This window comes from Scyliorhinus torazame, chromosome 3, assembly GCF_047496885.1.
Source record: "Scyliorhinus torazame isolate Kashiwa2021f chromosome 3, sScyTor2.1, whole genome shotgun sequence".
In the NCBI taxonomy this organism is placed as follows: Eukaryota; Metazoa; Chordata; class Chondrichthyes; order Carcharhiniformes; family Scyliorhinidae; genus Scyliorhinus; species Scyliorhinus torazame.
In genome coordinates this window covers 195,716,426-195,737,709 of record NC_092709.1, presented here as the reverse complement: position 1 = coordinate 195,737,709, position 21,284 = coordinate 195,716,426, and the positions used below count along the sequence as shown (strand labels likewise).

At 42.8% G+C, this 21,284-nt stretch overlaps 1 protein-coding gene across 1 annotated transcript in view; it reads left to right on the top strand.

Annotated features, from left to right (window-relative positions):
* Window positions 1-21,284, top strand: part of gabrg1 (gamma-aminobutyric acid type A receptor subunit gamma1) — a 229,530-nt gene that overhangs the window by 135,817 nt on the left and 72,429 nt on the right. Inside the window, exons 4-5 of the mRNA XM_072496690.1 lie at window positions 11,661-11,881; window positions 18,180-18,262. Of these exons, the coding sequence (XP_072352791.1) occupies window positions 11,661-11,881; window positions 18,180-18,262 (304 nt within the window). The remainder of the gene's footprint in view (window positions 1-11,660; window positions 11,882-18,179; window positions 18,263-21,284) is intronic.

The window sequence follows — 21,284 nt, the reverse complement described above, 5'->3', positions numbered from 1 at the left end:
TTGCCCCACTCAGAAGTTTCTTGAGAGGCGCTTCCAGATGACGGCAGCTACTGTTGAACCACCGCCATGAGGACCAGTTGGACTTGCCTGCCTTCCTGTGTGGAGCCAGAAACTGGTTGATCATCAAGGCTCCCAGTCCCCCTGTCACCCTGGTTCTGTGTAGAGATAGTTGAAATCACATTTTAAGTCAATGGCCACTCATCAGAACAATTCAATATATACTCGTGTTTCAGAGTGGAATTGACTTTTTTGTTCTTCGGCAAGAGTGCTATAATTGAATCAAGCAATACGGGCTGGGACATGTTATTTCTCTTCTGAAAACTCCTTCCTGCAATACAAACTCTTTGTATTCATTGGTGTGTCATATCATTTGTAGAACCTAGCATTTTTTAAGATTTATTTGTTATCCGTGCACCTAACTGAATATATGTGCAAAGCATTGGGCGGGCTTTGCACGCCCCCTCCCCGCGGCATGTTTTGTGGAGGAGGCCCACCATTGACGGTCAGTGGAGTCTTCTGGAGCCAGTGCTGTCAACGGGTTTTCCCATTGTTTGCAACCTCCGCTGTCGGGGTCTCACTGCCGGTGGGACCAGAAGATCCCGCTGGGGGAACGGCCGGAAAATTTCAGCCTGTAACTTTATTTTATCTGCACTTCGATCCTGTGCTCTAAGTTTACAGGAATAATCTCATTTTACCTAAATCATGTAGCATCTTATGTGTTGAGTACAACTCGGTCAAGCCAAAAAGCTCCCGTTGAAATGATATCATGACAAAAATAGCCTTTTAAAATTTGATCATCAATGATTTCACAGAGCTATGGTGCTTGTTCAGAGCTGAATTAACAAATTCCTTGTCATTTATAATGTTTAGATTGTTTAGAGGCTCCTTTGTTTTTTATTCAATGTTAAAGGATATTTTTGAGGTTTCTTTCGCAGTGTTATGTGCATTCCTGAGTTGTTAGATGGTCATAAAGTTGGAAAAAGGGCATTTGAACTGTTTTGGATAAGACGGAAATATGAGGCAAAACATATTTTGTGATGTTGGATAATTTCGACATTTATATTATCTCATTGATGTAATGTCAAATCTGATCCTTTTATTTACGAACCTGTCCCAACATTTGTGAAATATGACACTTCGGTTGTGTACATTTTGTGGACATCCGCAAGATCCCATCTCAAACACTTTTTTGGATGATTTTTGAATGTAATAATCGACAGAAGTACTCTGTTCAATTTGGAGAAAAAGAGCATTCAATTCATAAATGTTTGTCTTTTGCCAACTTGAATGTAAGATGTAAATCGTTCTCAGACTTGATGGAAAGAAAAATGTCTGGCATGGTTTCTCAATTCCCATAGGCATGCTTCTTTGCTGTAGAATGCTGGGAACAAGCTCACTCCCCCCCTCCCCACAGGCTGCACCCCCCCCCCCCCCCTCCAAAACAATATGGTTGTATATGTACTCCCTATACACACATGACTGTGTGCCAAGATTTAACTCAAACTCAATCTATAAGTTTGCGGATGATACGAATATGGTGGGCCGTATCTCAAACAACGACGAATCAGACTACAGGAGGGAGATAATCAGTTAAGGTTGCATGGTGTACCGAAAATAACCTCTCTAAATGTCGGAAACACCAAGGGACTGATCATCGACTTCAGGAATCATAGCACAACACACACTCCCGTCTGCATCAATGGCTCCAAAGTGGAGATGGTTGATAGCTTTAGGTTCCTGGGGGTCACCGTCACCAACAGTCTGTCCTGGTCCACTCACGTTGATGCAACAGTCAAGAAAGCCCAACGATGTCTCACAGAAGCTAACGAAATTTGGCATGTCAGCATCGACTCTCACAAATTTCTACAGATGTGCGATAGAGAGCATCCTATCCGGCTGCATCACAGCCTGGTATGGCAACTGCTCGGTCCAAGATCGCAAGAAACTGTAGACTGTGGTGAACTCAGCCCAACGCATCACACAAGCTTGCCACCCGCACATTGATTCTGTATACACCTCCTGCTGCCTCAGGAAGGCAGACAGCATTATCAGAGACCCCTCCCACCCAGGCATTGCCTTCTTCCAGACCCTTCCATCAGGCAGAAGGTACAGAAATCTGAAGACCCACACATCCAGACATAGGAACAGCTTCTTCCCCACAGCTAAAAGACTCCTCAACGACTCCCCCTCGGACTGATCTGTTCCCTATAAGGACACTATTCTCGACGCTCTATGCTGCTCTTGCTCATGTATTTGCTTTGTTTGGCCCCTTGTTCTGCACTGTAACCAATCACTGTTTGCAGCTGTACCATTTGTCAATGTTCCCTGTTGATTATTCTTTTGTCTACTGTGTACATGTACTGTATACTGTATACATTCGCGCGGCCGCAGAAATATACTTTTCACTGTACTCCGGTACATGTGACAGTAAATCAAATCAAATCAAATCAAATTATTCTAATCCCAACAGAATTGTGTCTTCTCCAGGTCGATCAAGCGACTTGTCTCTTCACCATTGATTAGTGCAATTTTTTAGCCACATTGTACAGCATTGTAGCCTTTGATTTTCTTTCAAAAGCTATATTCAAGGACGTTTAGACTTAAGAATGAGGATATTAAGAACAGCGTTGAGGATGAAGATTGTACTGTGGGTCTTTAGGTTCTCCCTATCTTTGGCAGATTCTGAGAATTATTATTTTCAATGGCATGACCTGACACCTAATACCGACAGACGAGTGCTTCACAACATTTTATATATTCACATAACCTGTTATCCCAGGTCTTTTCCCAAAATTATTCTGTTGCAACCACAAGTGGTATAAGATTGTATTTTGGTATTGGCTCCCAAATATATGTTTGCCCTGCAGTCAACACTTTTTGCAGTGGTGCAGAAGAGAGCAGAAACTGATCAACATGGATGATTGAGTTTACATATTATTCCGAAGATAGAGCAACTCCTTTGTACTTTATCACCATTCTATTTTATTTTTATGATAGAATCCCTGCAGTGCAGGAGGAGGACATTCAGCCTATCGAGTCTGCACTGACCCTCTGAAAGAGCACACGACCTAGGCCCACTCCCCCTGCCTATCCCTGTAACCGCATAACCCCACCTAACCTTTTGGACACTAAGGGACAATTTAGAATGGCCAATCCACTGAACTTGTACATCTTTGAACTTTGGAAATTTTATTTTGCGAAGTACTATTATGCAATATTCTTGAGAAAGAAAGACTGGTATTTATGAATAAAATGATCAATTCTCTCCACTGTTGTACAATATTATTTCTAAAGAACCGTCATATTCAGCAGCAAGTGTTTAGGAAGCTTTTTCTCTTTGCTTGCCTATCATAGACCTGTGATGATGTCTGGCTATGTGGTGTCTTTAAGCGATGCCAATTCTTGCCAGTGTTATTTTTAATAATTAAGAACACAAAAAATAGGAGCAGGAGTAAGCCATTCAATCCTTTGAACCTGCTCCATCATTCAATATGGTCAACCTTATGCCTCAAACTCACCTTCCAGAACTACCCCCACATCCCTTGATTCTCACAGTACCTAAAATTTGTTGACCTCAGCCTTGATTGTGCCCAATGACTGAATGCCCACTGCCCCCTTGGGTAACGTATTTGAAAGATTTGTAATGTTTGAGTGAGAAGATTTCTCCTCACCAAGTCTTAAATGGCCAACCCATTATTCTGAGACCGTGGTTCCTCGTTCCAGGTTCCCCAACCAGCGGAAACACTCCCCTGGCATATACCCTGTCAAGCCTCTTAAAAATGTTGCATGCTTCAGTTAAATATCCTTAGTTTGAGGGATTCCAGGCCTAGTCCCCTTGATTGATAAAAATAGGGAAAGACCAGTAGAAATCCATTTGTGCCCATTACGGAAAAGAATAATTGGAAACTGTTATAACCTGTCTACTTACCACTGGCTGGGGACTAATGGCAATCGCACAATCCTTTGGGAGTATGAGCTTCCCCAATGAGGGGGGCGGAGAAATCATCAGCAGATTCCATGCATAAATAAAGCTGGCCAGTTTGGAACCGGCTAGAGGAGAGTGAGCAGCAAAGGAGTTGCTGCTGCTGTTGTATATATATGTTATTGTAAATAAAGGTTATTTCTTTCTATCCTTCAACTCGTGCTGGATTCTTCGTGGCCCTCACAAAAGAAACTTTCACAACTGCGAGAACCCCTTACACGTTATACATGCTTATAAAAGATGGATTAACTGTTATGGATGATAGGAATCTGAAGACCATTATATTTCCTAAGAGAATTGTACATTGCTTTGGCTTAGTATATTGCACTCCATTTGCCGTTCTATTGTATTTCACTGTGAAATTCCAGCATCAATAGGTTTAAATGTAATACAATATTTGCACCCATGAAATAGCAGTGTTGCTGTTCATTGAAATGCATAGCTGTATCTGTTATTAATTAAACATTGAATTGAGACCAACTGCAAAGTCCTAGAGACATTAGAAATATTTACAGGGGACATTGTTAAAGCTCAGCTGCAGTCACTGCAACCCGTGAAACCTGATGGACATCTCTGGGGATTGGCTTCCTTTCTGGCTGCAATGGGCACAACTGTTTAAGCAGACTGCACTGCAGCCATCCGTGTACACTCTCATTTGTTTAAATGTTTAAACATTTAAAGTTCTGAGATTTTTAACCTACTGCCAATTGACAACTGGATGTTTAATCCCGAAAATGGTCTGAAAGCAGATTAATTAGCATAAAAAACATTAATAATTTACTTAAAACATATTTCTCTGACCTTCAGAAGGCTCCCATGCTTGTTGCAAGCTCAAATTTAGAAACTAGTTAATGAACAGGAAGAGAGACAGAACAGGTAGTCAGGATCGATGTGGGACATTGTCATGTTGCCATCATAGCTGGGTGAAATCACAGAGTGCTGATATACCGAAAATGTGTTGAAAATTCCTGTTTTCCATGTTCTCAGCTTCACAAGTGATCCACCATCAAACAGGACGCATTTCCAAATCTGCTGTTCCTCTTGTTGCACCAGATTTATGCAAGTCTTAAATTTCTCCAAGTTACCTCATACACTTGTTATGGGCCAGCGTTTAGAGAACCCCAAAGTGTATCATGGAGTTCACATGACCCACAACTTTTAATAGATTGTGGTATGGGGAGCACACGGCCCACTCTACAGGTGTGGTACAGCAGAAATGGACAAGTATTTTTTTAAGCAAAACAATGTTTATTCTATGAACTCAAGTTAACCTTTTTGAAACAAACAGTGAACATCTTAGCAACCATTAATTCAAATACAACCCCAAGAAAATACAACACTAAATAATCCGTAAGCTGTCCTTTTAACATCCAGAAGACTTTAAAAAAACCTTTAAGCACGTTCTTAAAGGTTAAAAAGCACATCAGGTTAAAGTCACTACTGTGAGCAGTTATTAGTTTTAAATCACCAAAGGATCGATTTACATTCTTTAGATTACAGAGGGAGACTCTAATACACCTTCTGGCTGTGACTGCAGCTATCCAGCTCTGAAAATGAAACTAAAACACACCCTGCAGCAAACAGCCTAAAACGAAAGTAAAACTCTCTGACATCACTGCAGTAATAAACACCCATTTCTTAAAGGTACTCTCACTACAGATATTTATATACACACCCATTTATAAACACCCATTTCTAAAACGTACTCTCACATGACACCTCCCCCCCAAGAAAAAATCCCATCAACTTCAAGATGGTTTCGTTTTTCACCTTTTCACTATCCTTTAAGAAATGCACACAGTAAATATACTTTTTTGTTTCAAAAAACAACACACGCAAACAGGTATAATAACATAGTCCTTTTTTTTTGTTCTTCTTCCTCCAACTGAAATCCGTCTCGATTGACAGTCTCATTGAACAAGAAGGTCTCTGCACAATCCATCCATTCCTCTACGCCTCGGCATTTCTCTTTAATGTTAGAGACTTTAGTTCAATCTGATCACGGAGTCCCGTGTAATTCTCCAACACAGGAGCATTAATTATCACAGCTTTCAGGCAGTCAAATGCCTGTTGAAAGTCCGCTGTCCACAGAAATTTTCGACATTTCTTCAGTGGAGCAACCACGCTACAAAACGTTTGCACAAATGTCTGATCAAATCCACTTATTACAGGAAATCGCATTATTTCCCTTTGTCTTGAAGCTATCGGTAACTCCTCAATAGCTGTTGTCTTCACATCCCATGTGACCATTCAACCCAGTCCGATTGTATGGCCAAGGAAAGTGACTTGGGCTTTTCCAAATTCGCTTTTGGCGAGGTTCATCACCAAACCCGCCTCCTGAAGTCGATCGAATAACTCCATCAATGTTGTAAATGTTCTTGCCATGGCTGGCTGAAAATTACCAGATCGTCGATGTATACCGCACAATTGGGTAATCCTAAAACAACTTTGTTAGTTAACCGTTGAAATGTGGCTGGGACATTTTTCATGCCAAATGGCATAACTTTGAATTGGTATATACCATCTGGAGTCACAAAAGCTGAAAACTCCTTCGCCCTTTCGGACAAAGGTACCTGCCAGTAACCTTTAAGTAAATCCAGTTTGGAAATAAAAGCTGATTGTCCCACTTTCTCAATGCAATCCTCCAAACGTGGGATAGGATAAGAGTCCGATCTTGTAACTGCATTTACTTTTCTATAGCCCACACACAACCGTTGGGTACCATCCGGGTTTGGTACCATCACTATGGGTGAGCTCCATTGGCTGCAACCCACTTCAATTATGCCATTTTTAATCTCTTTGTTAACCTGTGCCAATTTTAAAGGGTTAAGTCTATATAGATGTTGTTTGATTGGAACAGCCTTTCCCACACCTACATCATGTATAGCAATTTTAGTACTTCCCAATGTATCTCCACAACCTTGCCCATGTGACATCAATAACTTTTTCAGGTCAGTCCGTTTTTCCTCTGGAAGGTAACTCAACAATTTATCTCAATTTTTAAGAACATCCTCGCTTTCCAATTTAATTTGACGTATGTCAAATTCACAGTCATCTGGATTTGATTTGTCACTTTGAGTTAGAATCATTAAAACCTCCTCCTTTTTCTCTCCTTCCCTTTCAATGTACTAAACATATTCACATGACACACTCGGTGAGTCTTCCTTCTATCTGGTGTTTTTACCACGTAATTCACCTCACTTAATTTTCTTTCAATCTGATAAGGTCCACAAAACCTAACTTTTAAAGGTTCACCCACCACTGGTAACAACACTAAAACTTTATCTCCAATGGCAAAACGACAAACTTTGGATTTCATGTCCGCTACCCGTTTCATCACATTTTGTGCAACTTTTAAATGTTGGCTAGCCAATTCACCTGCTCGATTTAATCGTTCCCTAAGAATTGACACGTAATTCATTAAGGTAATTTCCGATTTCTCACTCAATAATTTTTCCTTAATCAATTTAAGTGGTCCTCTTACCTCATGACTAAAAATTAGTTCAAAAGGACTGAATTTGGTTGACTCATTAGGTGCTTCCCTAATTGCAAACAGTACGAATGGAATTCCTTTATCCCAGTCGTCTGGATAATCTTGACAATAAGCCCTCAACATTGTCTTTAATGTCTGATGCCACCTTTCTAATGCTCCCTGCAATTCTGGATGGTATGCAGTTGATGTAAATTGTTTTATTCCTAAGCTATCCATAACTTCTTTGAATAACCTTGAGGTAAAATTTGATCCTTGATTCGATTGTATTTCTGTGGGTAGTCCATATCTAGTAAAGATTTTCAGTAATTCCTCCACAATCTTTTTAGCTGTAATATTACGTACTGGAAAGGCCTCTGGAAACCTAGTGGACACATTCATTATAGTCAAAAGATATTGATTCCCACTTTTTGTTTTAGGAAGCGGTCCTAAGCAAACAATTAGGACACTTGTAAAAGGTTCTTCAAATGCTGGAATGGGTATTAAGGGCGCTGGTTTTATCACTGCTTGAGGTTTCCCTATCACTTGACATGTGTGATATGATTTACAAAATTTAACTACATCTTTATGTAGTCCAGGCGAATAACAATGTTTTTGGATTTTAGCTTGAGTTTTCCTTATTCCCAAATGACCTCGCACTGGTACCTCATGTGCAACTCACAACACCTCCTTTCTATACCCGACCGACATTACTACTTGATGAACGTCTGCCCACTTTTCATCCGCCTGCATATGTAAAGGTCTCCATTTTCTCATCAGAGACATCACTTTTACGGTAATAACATTCTGGTATACATGCAGATTCCTCTTCCGTGTATGCTTTCTGATACATCCGCTTTATTTCTACATCTTTCTGTTGTAACTCCGCCAATTTTCCTGAACTAAAAATATCCGCCTCAACCCCAACCTATTCTTGTTCTTTTTCAACCATCTGATGAAAAATCATTTCTGATAATTGCACTTCACTTTCATATTCACTCTTTGATTTCGCCTCTTGTCTTAACCTGTGACCTTGCGACCTTGTTACTACACAATCCGGAAAAATCCCAGGATATTCATCCTTCAACACTTCAGTTGTCTGATTTTCCACTGGCTTATCAACCACAGTAGGCATCACTCTCACCTGCAATCCAGCTATATCATTACCCAAGATAAACTATATTCCTGGACAAGATAGTTCCTCTATTCTATTAGCACTTCACCACTCTTCACTGGACTTTCCAACCTTACCTTATATAATGGAACACTACTCCTCTCACCCTGAATTCCACATATGACCACCTTTTCTGGCAATATTCTTCCTAAACTACATAACTCCTAATCACTTACCATTAAAGATTGACTAGCTCCGTATCTCTTAAAATTGTGACTTCTTTACCAGCTCCTCCTGATACACATGAGTAAACTTTACCCACACAAGTAAATTCTTATCAATCACCTCTTGATCAGGCTGTACAATATTTTGCACCTCCTTCACTTCACTTGGGCTTTCCTTCACCACTTTAACAAACCCCACTGGCTTATCCTATTTTACCACATCAGCCTTCCCAGTGCTTTTCTTCAACCACCAACACTGTGACTTTACATGGCCTAGTTTATTGTAGTGAAAACATTTGAAATTTTTCATTTCTTTTCCATCCTCCTGGGTTTCTTTTTTAATCTGAGGTACACTCTTCTTATTATCTCCCATCAGATCACCTTTACCTTTACCACTTGAATATTTCTCATGTCCCCAGTTTCTATCCCTCACAGGCTGAAACTGATGTTGGAAACCGAGCTTTGATTTATGAACTAATTCATAATCATCTGCCATTTCTGCTGCTAACCGTGCAGTTTTAATCCTCTGCTCTTCCACATGAGTTCTCACTACATCAGGAATTGAATTTTTAAATTCCTCCAACAGTATAATTTCTCTAAGAGCTTCATACCTTTGGTCTATTTTCAAATCCCTTATCCACCTATCAAAATTACTCTATTTGATCCTTTCAAACTCCATGTATGTTTGACCAGGTTATTTCCTTAAATTTCTAAACCTTTGTCTGTCGGCTCCAGGCACTAGTTCATATGCAGCTAAGATGGATTTTTCCACCTCCTCTTACGACTCAGATACCTTCTCTGATAGTGATGCAAACACTTCACTAGCCCTACCTATCAGCTTTGTTTGAATCAGTAATACCCACATGTCCTGTGGCCATTTCATTTGATTAGCTACCTTCTCAAATGAAATGAAAAAGGCTTCTACCTCCTTCTCATCAAACCTTGGCAATGCGTGGACATATTTAAATAGATCCTTCGACTATGACGCTCTTTCTCACTATCCTAATCACTATCATCCAAATGTACATTTTCCCTTTACGTCTGCCAATTTGAACTGACTGTCTGGTTTCATGGCCATTTTCTGAAGTTCAAACTCTCTCTCTTTATCTTTTTCCCTGATCTGTATCTCCCTTTCTCTTCCTCTTTCCTCTCTCTCTTTCATTTTCCTCTCTGTCTCTTTCGTATTCAAGCTGCTTTAATTCTTTCTCATGTTCCATTTGTTTAATTTGTAACTGAATTCTTTGCCATTTCCAATGAGTCAAACTGTGTCTCAGGCAACTTCAAATGCTTAGCCACTGCCATAATTACCTCATTTTTTCGCATTTTGTCGTATAATGTTAACGGCAATGTTTTTGCCAAATCTAACAGTCTGCTTTTAGTCTCTGTCCTTAAGGTACTGCGTGTGACTGTCTCCACCCCCAAAACCTTCAGAGCCTCTGAAAGATCCATTGTCCACAACACACTCCCTACTTATACTAGAATACCATACCTGATAAGCAACCACAATATGCTCACCCCTCACTGTCTTTAAGTTCACTAAGCCAATCCAATAGATAGATTTTTATCCCCCTCGAGCCCCCAATTTGTTATCGGCCAGGGCTTAGAGAACCCCAAAGTGTATCATGGAGTTCACCTGACCCACAACTTTTAATAGATTGTGGTATGGGGAGCACATGGCCCACTCTACAGGTGTGGTACAGCAGAAATGGAAAAGTATTTTTTTAAGCAAAACAGTGTTTATTCTATGAATTCAAGTTAACGTTTTTGAAACAAACAGTGAACATCTTAGCAACCATTAATTCATTTACAACCCCCAAAGAATACATCACTAAGTAATCCATAAGCTGTCCTTTTAACATGTAGAAGACTTTAAAGAAAAACCTTTAAACAGAAGCACATCAGGTTAAAATCACTACTGCGAGCAGTTATTAGTTTTAAATCACTAAAGAATTCTTTAGATTACAGAGGGAGACTCTTATACACCTTCTGGCTGTGACTGCAGCTATCCAGCTCTGAAAATGAAACTAAAACACACCCTGCAGCAAGCAGCCTGTAACGAAAGTGAAAAGCTGACAGACAGCCCAGCTCCACCCACTCTCTGACATCACTGCAGTAATAGACACCCATTTCTTAAAGGTACTCTCACTACAGATATTTATATACACACCCATTCATAAACACCCATTTCTTAAAGGTACTCTCACATGACACTCTAACATTAATTCACAAGCGTTTTGTTGTAAGTAGAGTCCGATCATTTGACCATGTTCAATGTTTCCCATATTTCTGAAGAGAATATTTAAATTTGCCGTTGCACTTTTTATTTGCATTCATGAAATTCAATATAGGCTTTTCATTCCCTTTGGAATGACTTTTAAGAATAGTTTCCATTTATTGGTTGAATATATTTGTAAACAAGCGAAATATCAGGTTTACTGCTCAGAACATTTTCGTCTTGATATTACTCTCAAGTTAGCTTCAATGCAGAAAACAATTCTGTGTCGAAGACTTGCCCATGGCATTTTATTAATGTGCTGAAGTTATTAATTTATGGAAATCTGGGAAATAGCACAGCACACAAAAATGATGCGACTTATTTATAGATTTGATATGGAGATGCCGGCGTTGGACTGGGGTGAGCACAGTAAGAAATCTCACAACACCAGGTTAAAGTTCAATAGGTTTGTTTCACCTGAGGAAGGAGCAGTGCTCCGAAAGCTAGTGTTTGAAACAAACCTGTCGGACTTTAACCTGGTGTTGTAAGACTTCTTACTATTTATAGATTGCTCACAGCAAATGCAGCACAAGGTTTGATCATGGAAAGTTTGAAATATGTGGAATATATAATGTAAATATTTGATTCATTCTCAGGAATATACCATTGACATATTTTTTGCACAGTCTTGGTATGATAGCAGACTGAAATTTAATGGTACTATGAAGCTTCTCCTGTTGAATAGTAACATGGTCGGCAAAATCTGGATCCCAGACACATTTTTCCGAAACTCAAGAAAATCGGATGCTCACTGGATAACAACTCCCAATCGATTGCTACGAATCAGGAATGATGGAAAAATATTATATACATTAAGGTAAGACAGTTGGATGAAATGCTTATTTGTGGTGGAATTAGCTGGAAATGGATTATAGAATCATGCGGTACAGAAGGGGCCTTTCAACCCATCAAACCTGCACTGACAATAACGACTCCACATCTACACCAATCCAACTTCCCAGCACTTTGCCCACAGGCTTGAATGTTATGACATTTGAAGTGCTCATCCAAGTACCTTTTTGTGAGGTTTCCTGCCTCAACTACACTCACAGGCAGTGCTTTCCAGATTCCCACAACCCTCTGGGCGAAACCTTCTGCCTTACAGTTGCTGCGACAGTTCCAGTTCCTTCCAGATAAAATGAAGATCTCAGGAGTTGACAAAAAAGCTTAGGATTTAAAAAATTTGATGTGTCATTGCAATTGTAAACTGGTGTCTATTGGGAGTTGTGCAGAATCTGTTAGCAGTGAATTGACTTATGGTTCTACAAATATACTGATAATCTATTTATGTACTAAAATGCTTGCCAACAATATTACTTTAAGTATTCATTTTTAAGTCAAGGGTTTATTTTATTAAGTTTCACTCACCGGGGAATTAATGTGAGGGGTATCATCCCAATTTCAATCCTGAAATTCTTCGGAATAAACAAACACGCTCTCAAAACCCCATCTACAAAATGCAAAAAATTGATAGAAGGTTTTCAGGAAGATTTAAGAGAAAATTGCAACTGGTCACAAAACTCTGTGGGCTTTATTTTGCAAATGATTTCAGATCTTGTTGATGATGAAATATTGTTTTTTTTTAAATGCAGCAACTCGATTACCAGTATGCCTGTAAAACCACAAGCCAAATAACGTCTAATAGAAAGTGTTCATTATTTTCCCAATTGCAGCCATTACTTTCTGTGTCAGGTAAACATTTTCCATCACTTTTATTTTGCTTTAGAAATACGTTGAACCATTTCTGTCCATGAGCAGTAGCTAGCCACTCAAAGTGACAGATATACCTGTCTGAGATTGTGTATCACAAATTTAACAGAATCGAGCCAATAAGCACTAATGATTCATTTTTCAGTTTTACATTTATTAAAGATTTTAATGAAGTGCTTGATCATAAATATTTTCAAATAGGCGCAAATTTTGCGCAGTGAGGAAATTAGAATGCTGAAGCAATGACCAGTTCCACTTCTTGCCGGCCCTGTTTAATTGACCCAAATCTGGCAATGCACCAAGACTGGTCCCATGAAAAGCAGAATGAACTTTTGTGGTCTTAAGTGTGGTCCACAAATTAAATATAGTGTAACCCTGCTTAGACATGTATTCACAAGTGCATCATCACTGGTATAGACATCCTAAAGGCCTGAAAAGAGGAAGAACTGCTATTCCGCAAGGATTGCCACTCAGGTAATGTGAAAATGGAACTGGGTCTTTCATCGCACCAGACAGGTCCACAGCAATGGAATACATTTAACCAGCACCTTTAATGCCAGGGCCTTTAGCCAAACTTTAGCGAAGGGAAAACTCCCAATAGAATCCATACAGTGCAGAGGGAGGCAATTTGGTCCATCGAGTCTGTACCGACCCTCCAAAAGAACAGGTCCCTGGGGGTCCCCCCCTCTTCAGGACCCCCAAACCCCTAACAACACCCTCTCCCTTCCAGGACCCCCACTCATCAAGCTTCCAACCTCCCAGAGGCCCCTACTTACCTGCCCTGCACACCTGCACCCTTCAATTCCACCCTCCATTTTTGGGCATGGCCCTCCTCGCACCCTGGCACCCGGGCAGTGCTCATGCCAGCTTGGCAGTGCCAAGGTGCCCATGTTCCAGGGGGAGGGCCAGAGAGCCACCCCGCACTTACCCTGACCACCTGGGGTCTCCGATGGCTTGGGGCACCCCCCCGGGTGCCATTCCACCTGGCCCAAGTGTGTGTGGAGCAGTGCTGAATATCCTCACATTTGATAGGTATTCCTTTACCTTGTTTGACCTCATACTTCTCAGAAATGAATTCCATTTGCCACTTTACTGCCCAACTTCCAGTCCATATCAAGTACAAAGAACAAAGAACAAAGAAATGTACAGCACAGGAACAGGCCCTTCGGCCCTCCAAGCCCGTGCCGACCATGCTGCCCGACTAAACTACAATCTTCTACACTTCCTGGGTCCGTATCCCTCTATTCCCATCCTATTCATGTATTTGTCAAGATGCCCCTTAAATGTCACTATCGTGACATCGGATATGGATGCACTTCCTGGTCAGGTAGTGGAATCAGGTTCAAAAGTAACCTTGGAAGAGAATTGAATAAATGTTTAAAGAAGAACAAATGGAGGGATATAGGGAAAATGCAGGGGAATGGGAATAATTGGATTGCTGTTTGAAAGAGCCAATGCAGACTCAATGAGCTAAACTTTCTTTCTGTAGTGAACTATTCTATAATTCTATGAAATGCTTCAATTTGCAAAGAATAGCGATAAGTAAGGTCAGATAAGAAAGAGGTTGATGAGAGACCAGCAGCGGCATGTGAAGGGCATTGTCACAGGCTGTCCTGCTTATGTTCTTGGGCTGAAATGGTCTCAAGTGCCGTAACCTGCAGGGCTACATGTTGGAAAGTGGGATTAGGTTGATGACTCATTTATTGGTTGCCGCTAACACAATGGGCCAAGTGGCCAAAGTGCTGTAAACCTTCTACGATTCTATAATTGCTGCTTAAGAAAGTTTATCTCCATTTGGACAAATGGAAAAATCCTTTGATTACTTGCCTGCAGTGATCAAAGGATAGATGATTGGCTATCTTGAATAGTGCTTGATCGTCTGGAGCATCAATGACTTTGGCATCTTTTATAACAAATGCAACAACCAAGCCATGAAGCCCATTAAGGAAAGTTGGGAGCTACTTCCAATGGTGGCCATGGAGTGAGTGGTCGCACACAGGGCGGCTCTTGCTTCAGGGTGTTGATTTTGGCCCCTTTTACCCAAACTTTGTGGAACATTGGTGGAAAATCTGTGTGGAGACTGGAAGGGGATAAGTTCTCCCTTGGATGGGCATGTCTACAGGCTACTAACCTCGACAGAATACAGTGAGAGCCCTTGGCAAAGAGTTGGAGGAGACCCTTGGCACATTACCAATTAGAAAAATGGTGGAGGGGGAAGATTCGTCGTTGACTGGAAAGCTGCAAATGGAGCAGTTGATGAGCTTCATTAGAGATGAATTTTGGCAGCAGGTTAAGGAAATGCAGACTGACTGGTCAAAAGCGATTGAGGGGGCAGTGGCACCTCTTCACACAACCTTGGAATGGATGGAGAAGAGCATCTAGGTGCAGGGGGCGATGATCCAGGAGGTGGAGAAGGTGGTGTCTGACCAGAGTGATCAGATTGTATCATTGGAAGCAGAGATGGTGATCCTGGGGTCCATGTGTAAGGTGCTGCGAGCAAAGGTGGAGGACCAGGAAAACAGGTCCCGGCAGCAAAATCTGAGGATTGTGTACCTTCCGAAGGGAGTGGAGGGAACGAGTGCAACGAGCTATGTCGCGAGGTTGCTGGCCAGGTTGGTGGAAGAGAAGGTGCTGGACAAGGCCCTGGAAGTGGATCGAGCCCATAGGTCCCTGAAGCAGAGGCCAAGAGCAGGGGACCACCATGGGCGGTGATTGTGCGCATGCACAAGTTCTATCAAGACATTAGAGCGGAACTGGCCAGGAGATGGGCTGGGTTCAACAAGGCCAAAGGAGTGCTGCATCAGCGCCAGATTTGGTTTGGGATCCTGTACCCAGCCAGACATTGGGTAACCTTTGAGGTTCGGGAATATTTCTTTGGGACGCTGGAGGAAGTAAATGACTTTATTAAGGAACATAAGCTGGGGGAGCTGGGGGAGCTGAGGGAGATCTTCAGTGGAAGCGTTATTTCTGCAAACTTTTTTTTTTGGGGGGAGGGGGGGGAGTTGTGTTTATGTATTTGTTGTATTGTTATATTTTGTTTTTCCTGTATTTTGGTATGGTGGATATTTGTGGGGGCCTTTGAGTTGGCGTCGCCATGCTAGTGAATGGAAGTGAAATGGGGGGGGGGCTGCATTGGTTACCCAGTGTGTGTGATGGGGGAGGCAGTTACAGTGGATGTGTTTGGTCATGGGCAAGGCAGAGGGCCATCTTGGGTGGGCCCGATTCCGAGTGGGAATGGGGGGCGGAGTCTAAAGGTGATGATGGTCGACTCTATGGGGGTGGGGAGGTGGAAGCCTCTGGTGAGAATCATTACGTGGAATGTTTGCGGGCTAATTGGGCTGTTTAAACCACCCCGAGTGCACGTGGAAGAATTTGAGCTCAGAGGTGTTTTTCTTGCAAGAGACGCACCTCCAGGTGAAAGGACAGATGAGGTTAAGGAAGGGGTTAGTGGGGTAAGCGTTCCACTTGGGGTTTGACATGAAGTCGAGTGGGGGTTGCCATATGGTTGAGCAAGAAAATGGGTTTTACGGGGGCCAGAGAAGTGTGGGACCCAGAGGGATGTTTGTGACAGTGTGTGGGTGCTAGTGAGGACTCCGAGGGTGTTGGTGAAAGTGTATGCACCCAATTGGGATGATGCCGGATTCATGAAGAGGCTTTTCGGGGTGACCCCAGACTTGGACTCTCACCAGCTGATTATGGGAGAGATTTCAATTATGTATTGAAGCCGAGGGTGGATAGGTCGAACCCTAAATCGATTGGGTGGTCAAGAATGGCGCGAAAGCTGGGAGGGTTTATGGCGCGGCTGGGGACGGTGGATCTGTGGAGGTTTGGACACCCAGGTGAGAGGGTGTATCCCTTTTTGCATGTGTTTCAGGTTTATTCCAGGATTGACTTTTTTGTGATGAGCCAGGCGGTGCTGATGGGGGTGGAAGGAGCAGAGTATGCGGGAACAGTAATTTCAGACCATGCTCTGCACTTTCTAGACGTGAAACCTCACTCGGGTAACGTACAGAGGCCAGGATTCGGAGCTTTTGGCTGACGAGGACTTCTATGGGAACGTGACGGCGGCAATTAAGAATTATGTTGAGCTGAATCAGAAGGGAAAGGTATCGGAAGCCACATTTTGGGAGGCTTTGAAAGAGGTGGTCCGGGAGGGAGATTATTTTGTTCAAGGCCTATAAGGGTAGGATGAGGCGGGAGGAGCATCGGCGACTGTTGGGACGAGATAATGGAGGTGGATAGGAGGTATTTGGTGGCATCCACAAACTACGGCAGGCGAGTTGTTGGCGGAAAGAAGTTGCAGGAACAGCTTAACCATCTGATGACGGCTGGGTTGGTGGGTCAGCTACGGCAGGTGAGGCGGGGTGCAGTATGACTATGGGGAGAAGGCGGGTCACATGTTGGTCCACCAAATGTGGCGACAGGCAGCGCCGAGGTAAATTCTTCAGGTGAGGTCGGAGAGGGGAACATAGTGTCGGACTTGGAGAGAATAAATGAGTTGAAGGCCTTTTATGAAGGCCTTTGCCGGGCAGCACGGTAGCACAAGTGATTAGCACTGTGGCTTCACAGCGCCAGGATCGATTCCCTGCTGGGTCACTGTCTGTGCGGAGTCTGCACGTTCTCCCCGTGTCTTCGAGAGGCAGGCACTTGGGAGAGCCGTTAGGCTAAAGGAGGTAATGCAGTGTATTGGAATGATGCAGTCGGGAAAGGTGCTGGGGCCGGATGGCTTTCCGGACAAATTTTATGAGTAGTTTGTGACGGAGTTGGCCGCCTATATGTGTCTGGAATGCATTCAGTAACCTTTTTAAGCCCCCCTCTGCAAAAAAAGCAAGGTTGAGACTCGTAGCTATGACGGACTTCCTCTTCACAGCACAACCAATCTGCCACATGACGGCCATGCTTAGATTCACAATTGGGCATGGAGCCCCAATTTTGTGCTACTGATTGGCCACCTTCCTGCCGGGCGATTGGTAATTGGTCGTCTGACACTTGATTCGCTGAGCTGAGACAGCAGGGGTGGGAGTGGGCAGACTACACACTTTCTGTGTCCACCTCCCTCATCCTCCCGAAAACTATCAAATCAAGCCCTATGAGTAAATCTATTCTTATTTATCTATAATACCTTCTCATTCTATATAAACTATATGAACCAAATACATTCAATAGGTCATTGTCATAATGGCTCTAAGGTGGCTATTTTATAACAATAATCACTGTTTTTAAAGTCCTGAAATGCGGGTTGCATTCTGTGGAAAGTTTCTAAATGAAACATCGCCACTTACAGTACTGACCCGGTCAATTTAACAAAATAACATTTTCATTCAGGCGTATTTCAAATCAGTAAAATTAACATTAACTTAGTTTGACAAAGTTGATCTTATTTCCTTTTATATTTGTCATATTAGGTTAACCATCAATGCTGAATGCTACCTTCAGCTCCATGACTTTCCTATGGATCATCATTCCTGCCCTCTGGCATTCTCGAGCTGTAAGTGTTGCATAATGTGCATCTTTGCTTTTAATACAAAATAATTTTGGATATAAATAATGCTGTAATAACAGCAAATTACTGGGGAGGTGCATCAAGAAATCGATGGGTCATTATCTTCAGTACATAAGTCCTAAATGAATTTGCTGGTGCATTGCAGCCTTGTTTTATTCAGTGATCTTTCAAAGCACCATCAGTCAAATGCAGCTTTATTGTCTAAACATGTTAGCTTCTTTCATACTGGTCGCATACTTGTGACAAAGTAACCTATCTAATCTAATAACGGCCAAAGTGCACTACAGTGCGAAAGAAAATGATGACCATTATTTTAGAATAATGTAAGTAAAGCTCCTGTTATTTAATAGAAATATTTTAATGCATCATTTCAGTTAGTAGAAAGCAATTGTGTTCTTTTTTCTCCATTGACTAATGTGAACAAAATGTTTTCATCATTTTTGTATAAAGATGGCTATTACCAATCCTTAGAGGTTAAATATAAATTTGCATTTAGTTTTAGGAGAAACAGAATCGTAGGATGGTTACAGAACAGAAGGAGACCATGCGACTCATTGTGCCTGTGCTGGTCTTCTGAAGGGGCTATTCACCGAGTGCCATACACCTGTAACCTAGAAAATGTTTCATTTTCAGATAGTGGTCCATTTCCCTTTTCAGCACCTCAGTTGACCCTGCTTCCACCAAATACTCAGGCAGTACATTCCAAATCCTAATCTGATTATGTGAGTGGGGAAATAAATTGACACATGGAATATATGTGGGAGTATGTCAGATTATCCACCTTGGTCAGAAGAATTGTAAAGTAGAAGATTATTGAAATGGAGAGAGTGACTGCACAATGCTGCATTGCACAAGGACCTGAGTGCTTTGTACATGAATCACAAGAAAGTTAGTATGCAGGTATAGCAAGGCAATGGAATGATGGCCTTTCTTTCAAGGAAGATGAAGTATAAAAGTAAGGAAGTTTTGCTCTAACTGTACAGGACATTGATGATACCACACTTGTCGTATTGTGTGGAGTTTTGATATTCGTACTTGCATTGGAAACAGTTAAGAGAAAGATCTCTCGGCTGATTTCATGTATGAAGGGTTTGTCTTGTGAGGAAATGTTGTGCAGTTTGGGCCGATCCTCATTGGAGTTTAAAATTTTAAGAGCTGATCTTCTTACATCTTAACTATCGATGTGAGAAGGATGTTTCCTCTCATAGGGGAATCCAGATTAAGGGGCGCAGTTAAAAATAAAGGGTCTTCTATTTAAGATGGAGATGAGGAGGGATTTCTTCTCTCAGAGGGTTATTTGCCTTTCGATTTCTCAACCTCAGGGAGCAGCAGAGGCTTGATCTTTGAAGATATTCAAGGTGGAATTCGGCAGATTTTTGATTAGCACAGGAGTTAAGGTTTATGGAAGATAAGCAGGAAAGTGGAGTGATAGCCACAATCAGATCAGCCATGATCTTATTGAATGGCAGAGAGACTCAATGGGCCGAATGGTCTCCTCCTGCTCCTGTTTCTTGTGATCTTGTGAACCATTCGCTGCACGAAAAGTTTTTCCTCGTGTCGCCATTGCTTCTTTTGCCAATTACCTTAAACCTGTGATGTCTGGTTCCCAATCCTTCCACCAATGAGAACACGTTCTCCGTATGTACTTTAGCCAGATCCCTCATGATTTTGAAAACCTCTGTCAAATCTTGCAAACTTCTCTCCTCCAAGCAGAATGGTCCCAACGTCTCTAATCATTTCATATAACTAAAGTTCTGATGCGTGATCAATTACACTCAAGACGAAGTGATTTCATAACTGAAGGCTTTAATCTACTAGAACTTGTTCCCCAGCAGCTTCGGTACAGAAAGTGAAGGCTGCTGGGACGGCACCGTTTCTTATACTCCGCCTGGCAGGGCGGAGCTACGTACAACAGCCAATGGTAGACTCCTGGGTCTAACCAATGTTCATCAGCCTCTTTGGTACCGCAGTACCTGGTGCTACCACAAGTTCCTCGGGCGGGAAACTGTGATCCTGAGGCTAAGTGTTGACGCCGTCGGAAACGCCGTCACGTTTCTCGACAGCGTCAACATGGCCTCAGGATCAGCAATTCTGGCCCCTACAGGGGGCCAGCACGGCACTGGAGTGATCCACGCTGCTCCAGCTGCTGATCCTGGCGTGAACATCTCTGGAAACATTTTTATGAATCTTCACATTCTTCTTAAAGTGTGGCAGTTAGAACAAGACACAATACTTCAGTTGAGTTGGAACAAATGTTTTATATGGGTTTAACATAATGGGTTTAACATAACCTCCTTGGCTTTGCATTTTGTGCCCTTTTTGCTAAAGCCCAGGATACCATGGACGGGATTCTCTCAGCCCGGAGCTGGGCCGGATAATCCCTGCGACCGGCGCGAATCGCGCCACGCCGCCCCGACACTCTGTGGAGAATCGCGTGCCGGCGTCGGGGAGGCGTGGCGCAGCGCATGTCGCGGGCCGCTCTACACGGCCGGACCGCCGATTCTCGGGATGGGCCGAGTGGCCGTTGCAAAAACAGCGAGTCCCGCCTAGTCCCGTCCACACCTGATTTCAGCCGGCAGGGACTCAGTGTTGAAGTGTCGGGGGGGCGGCCTGTGGGTGGGGGGGGGGGGGGGGGAAGTGGAGGGGTGGCCTGACCCCACGGGGGGACGTCCGATGTGGCCTGGCCCACGATTGGGGCCCACCGATCGGCGGGCCGGCCTCTCTGGCTGGGGGCCTCCTCTCTTCCGTGCCGGCCCCTGTAGCCCTGTGCCATGTTGCGTCGGGGCCGGCGCGTTGAATGAGGCCACTGCGCATGCGCAGATCCCGCAGCGCACAGTTCACGCCGGGATCGCGTGCTGGCCCCCTGTAGGGGCCAGAAGTGGTCCTCGACTCGGCCCGTTCACGCCCTCGTTTTTACAACGGCGTGGACACCATGCCGCAGCATTAGAGAATGCTGCCCCATATGCTTTATTTTTAAAAAAAATATAAATTTAGCGTACCCAATTAT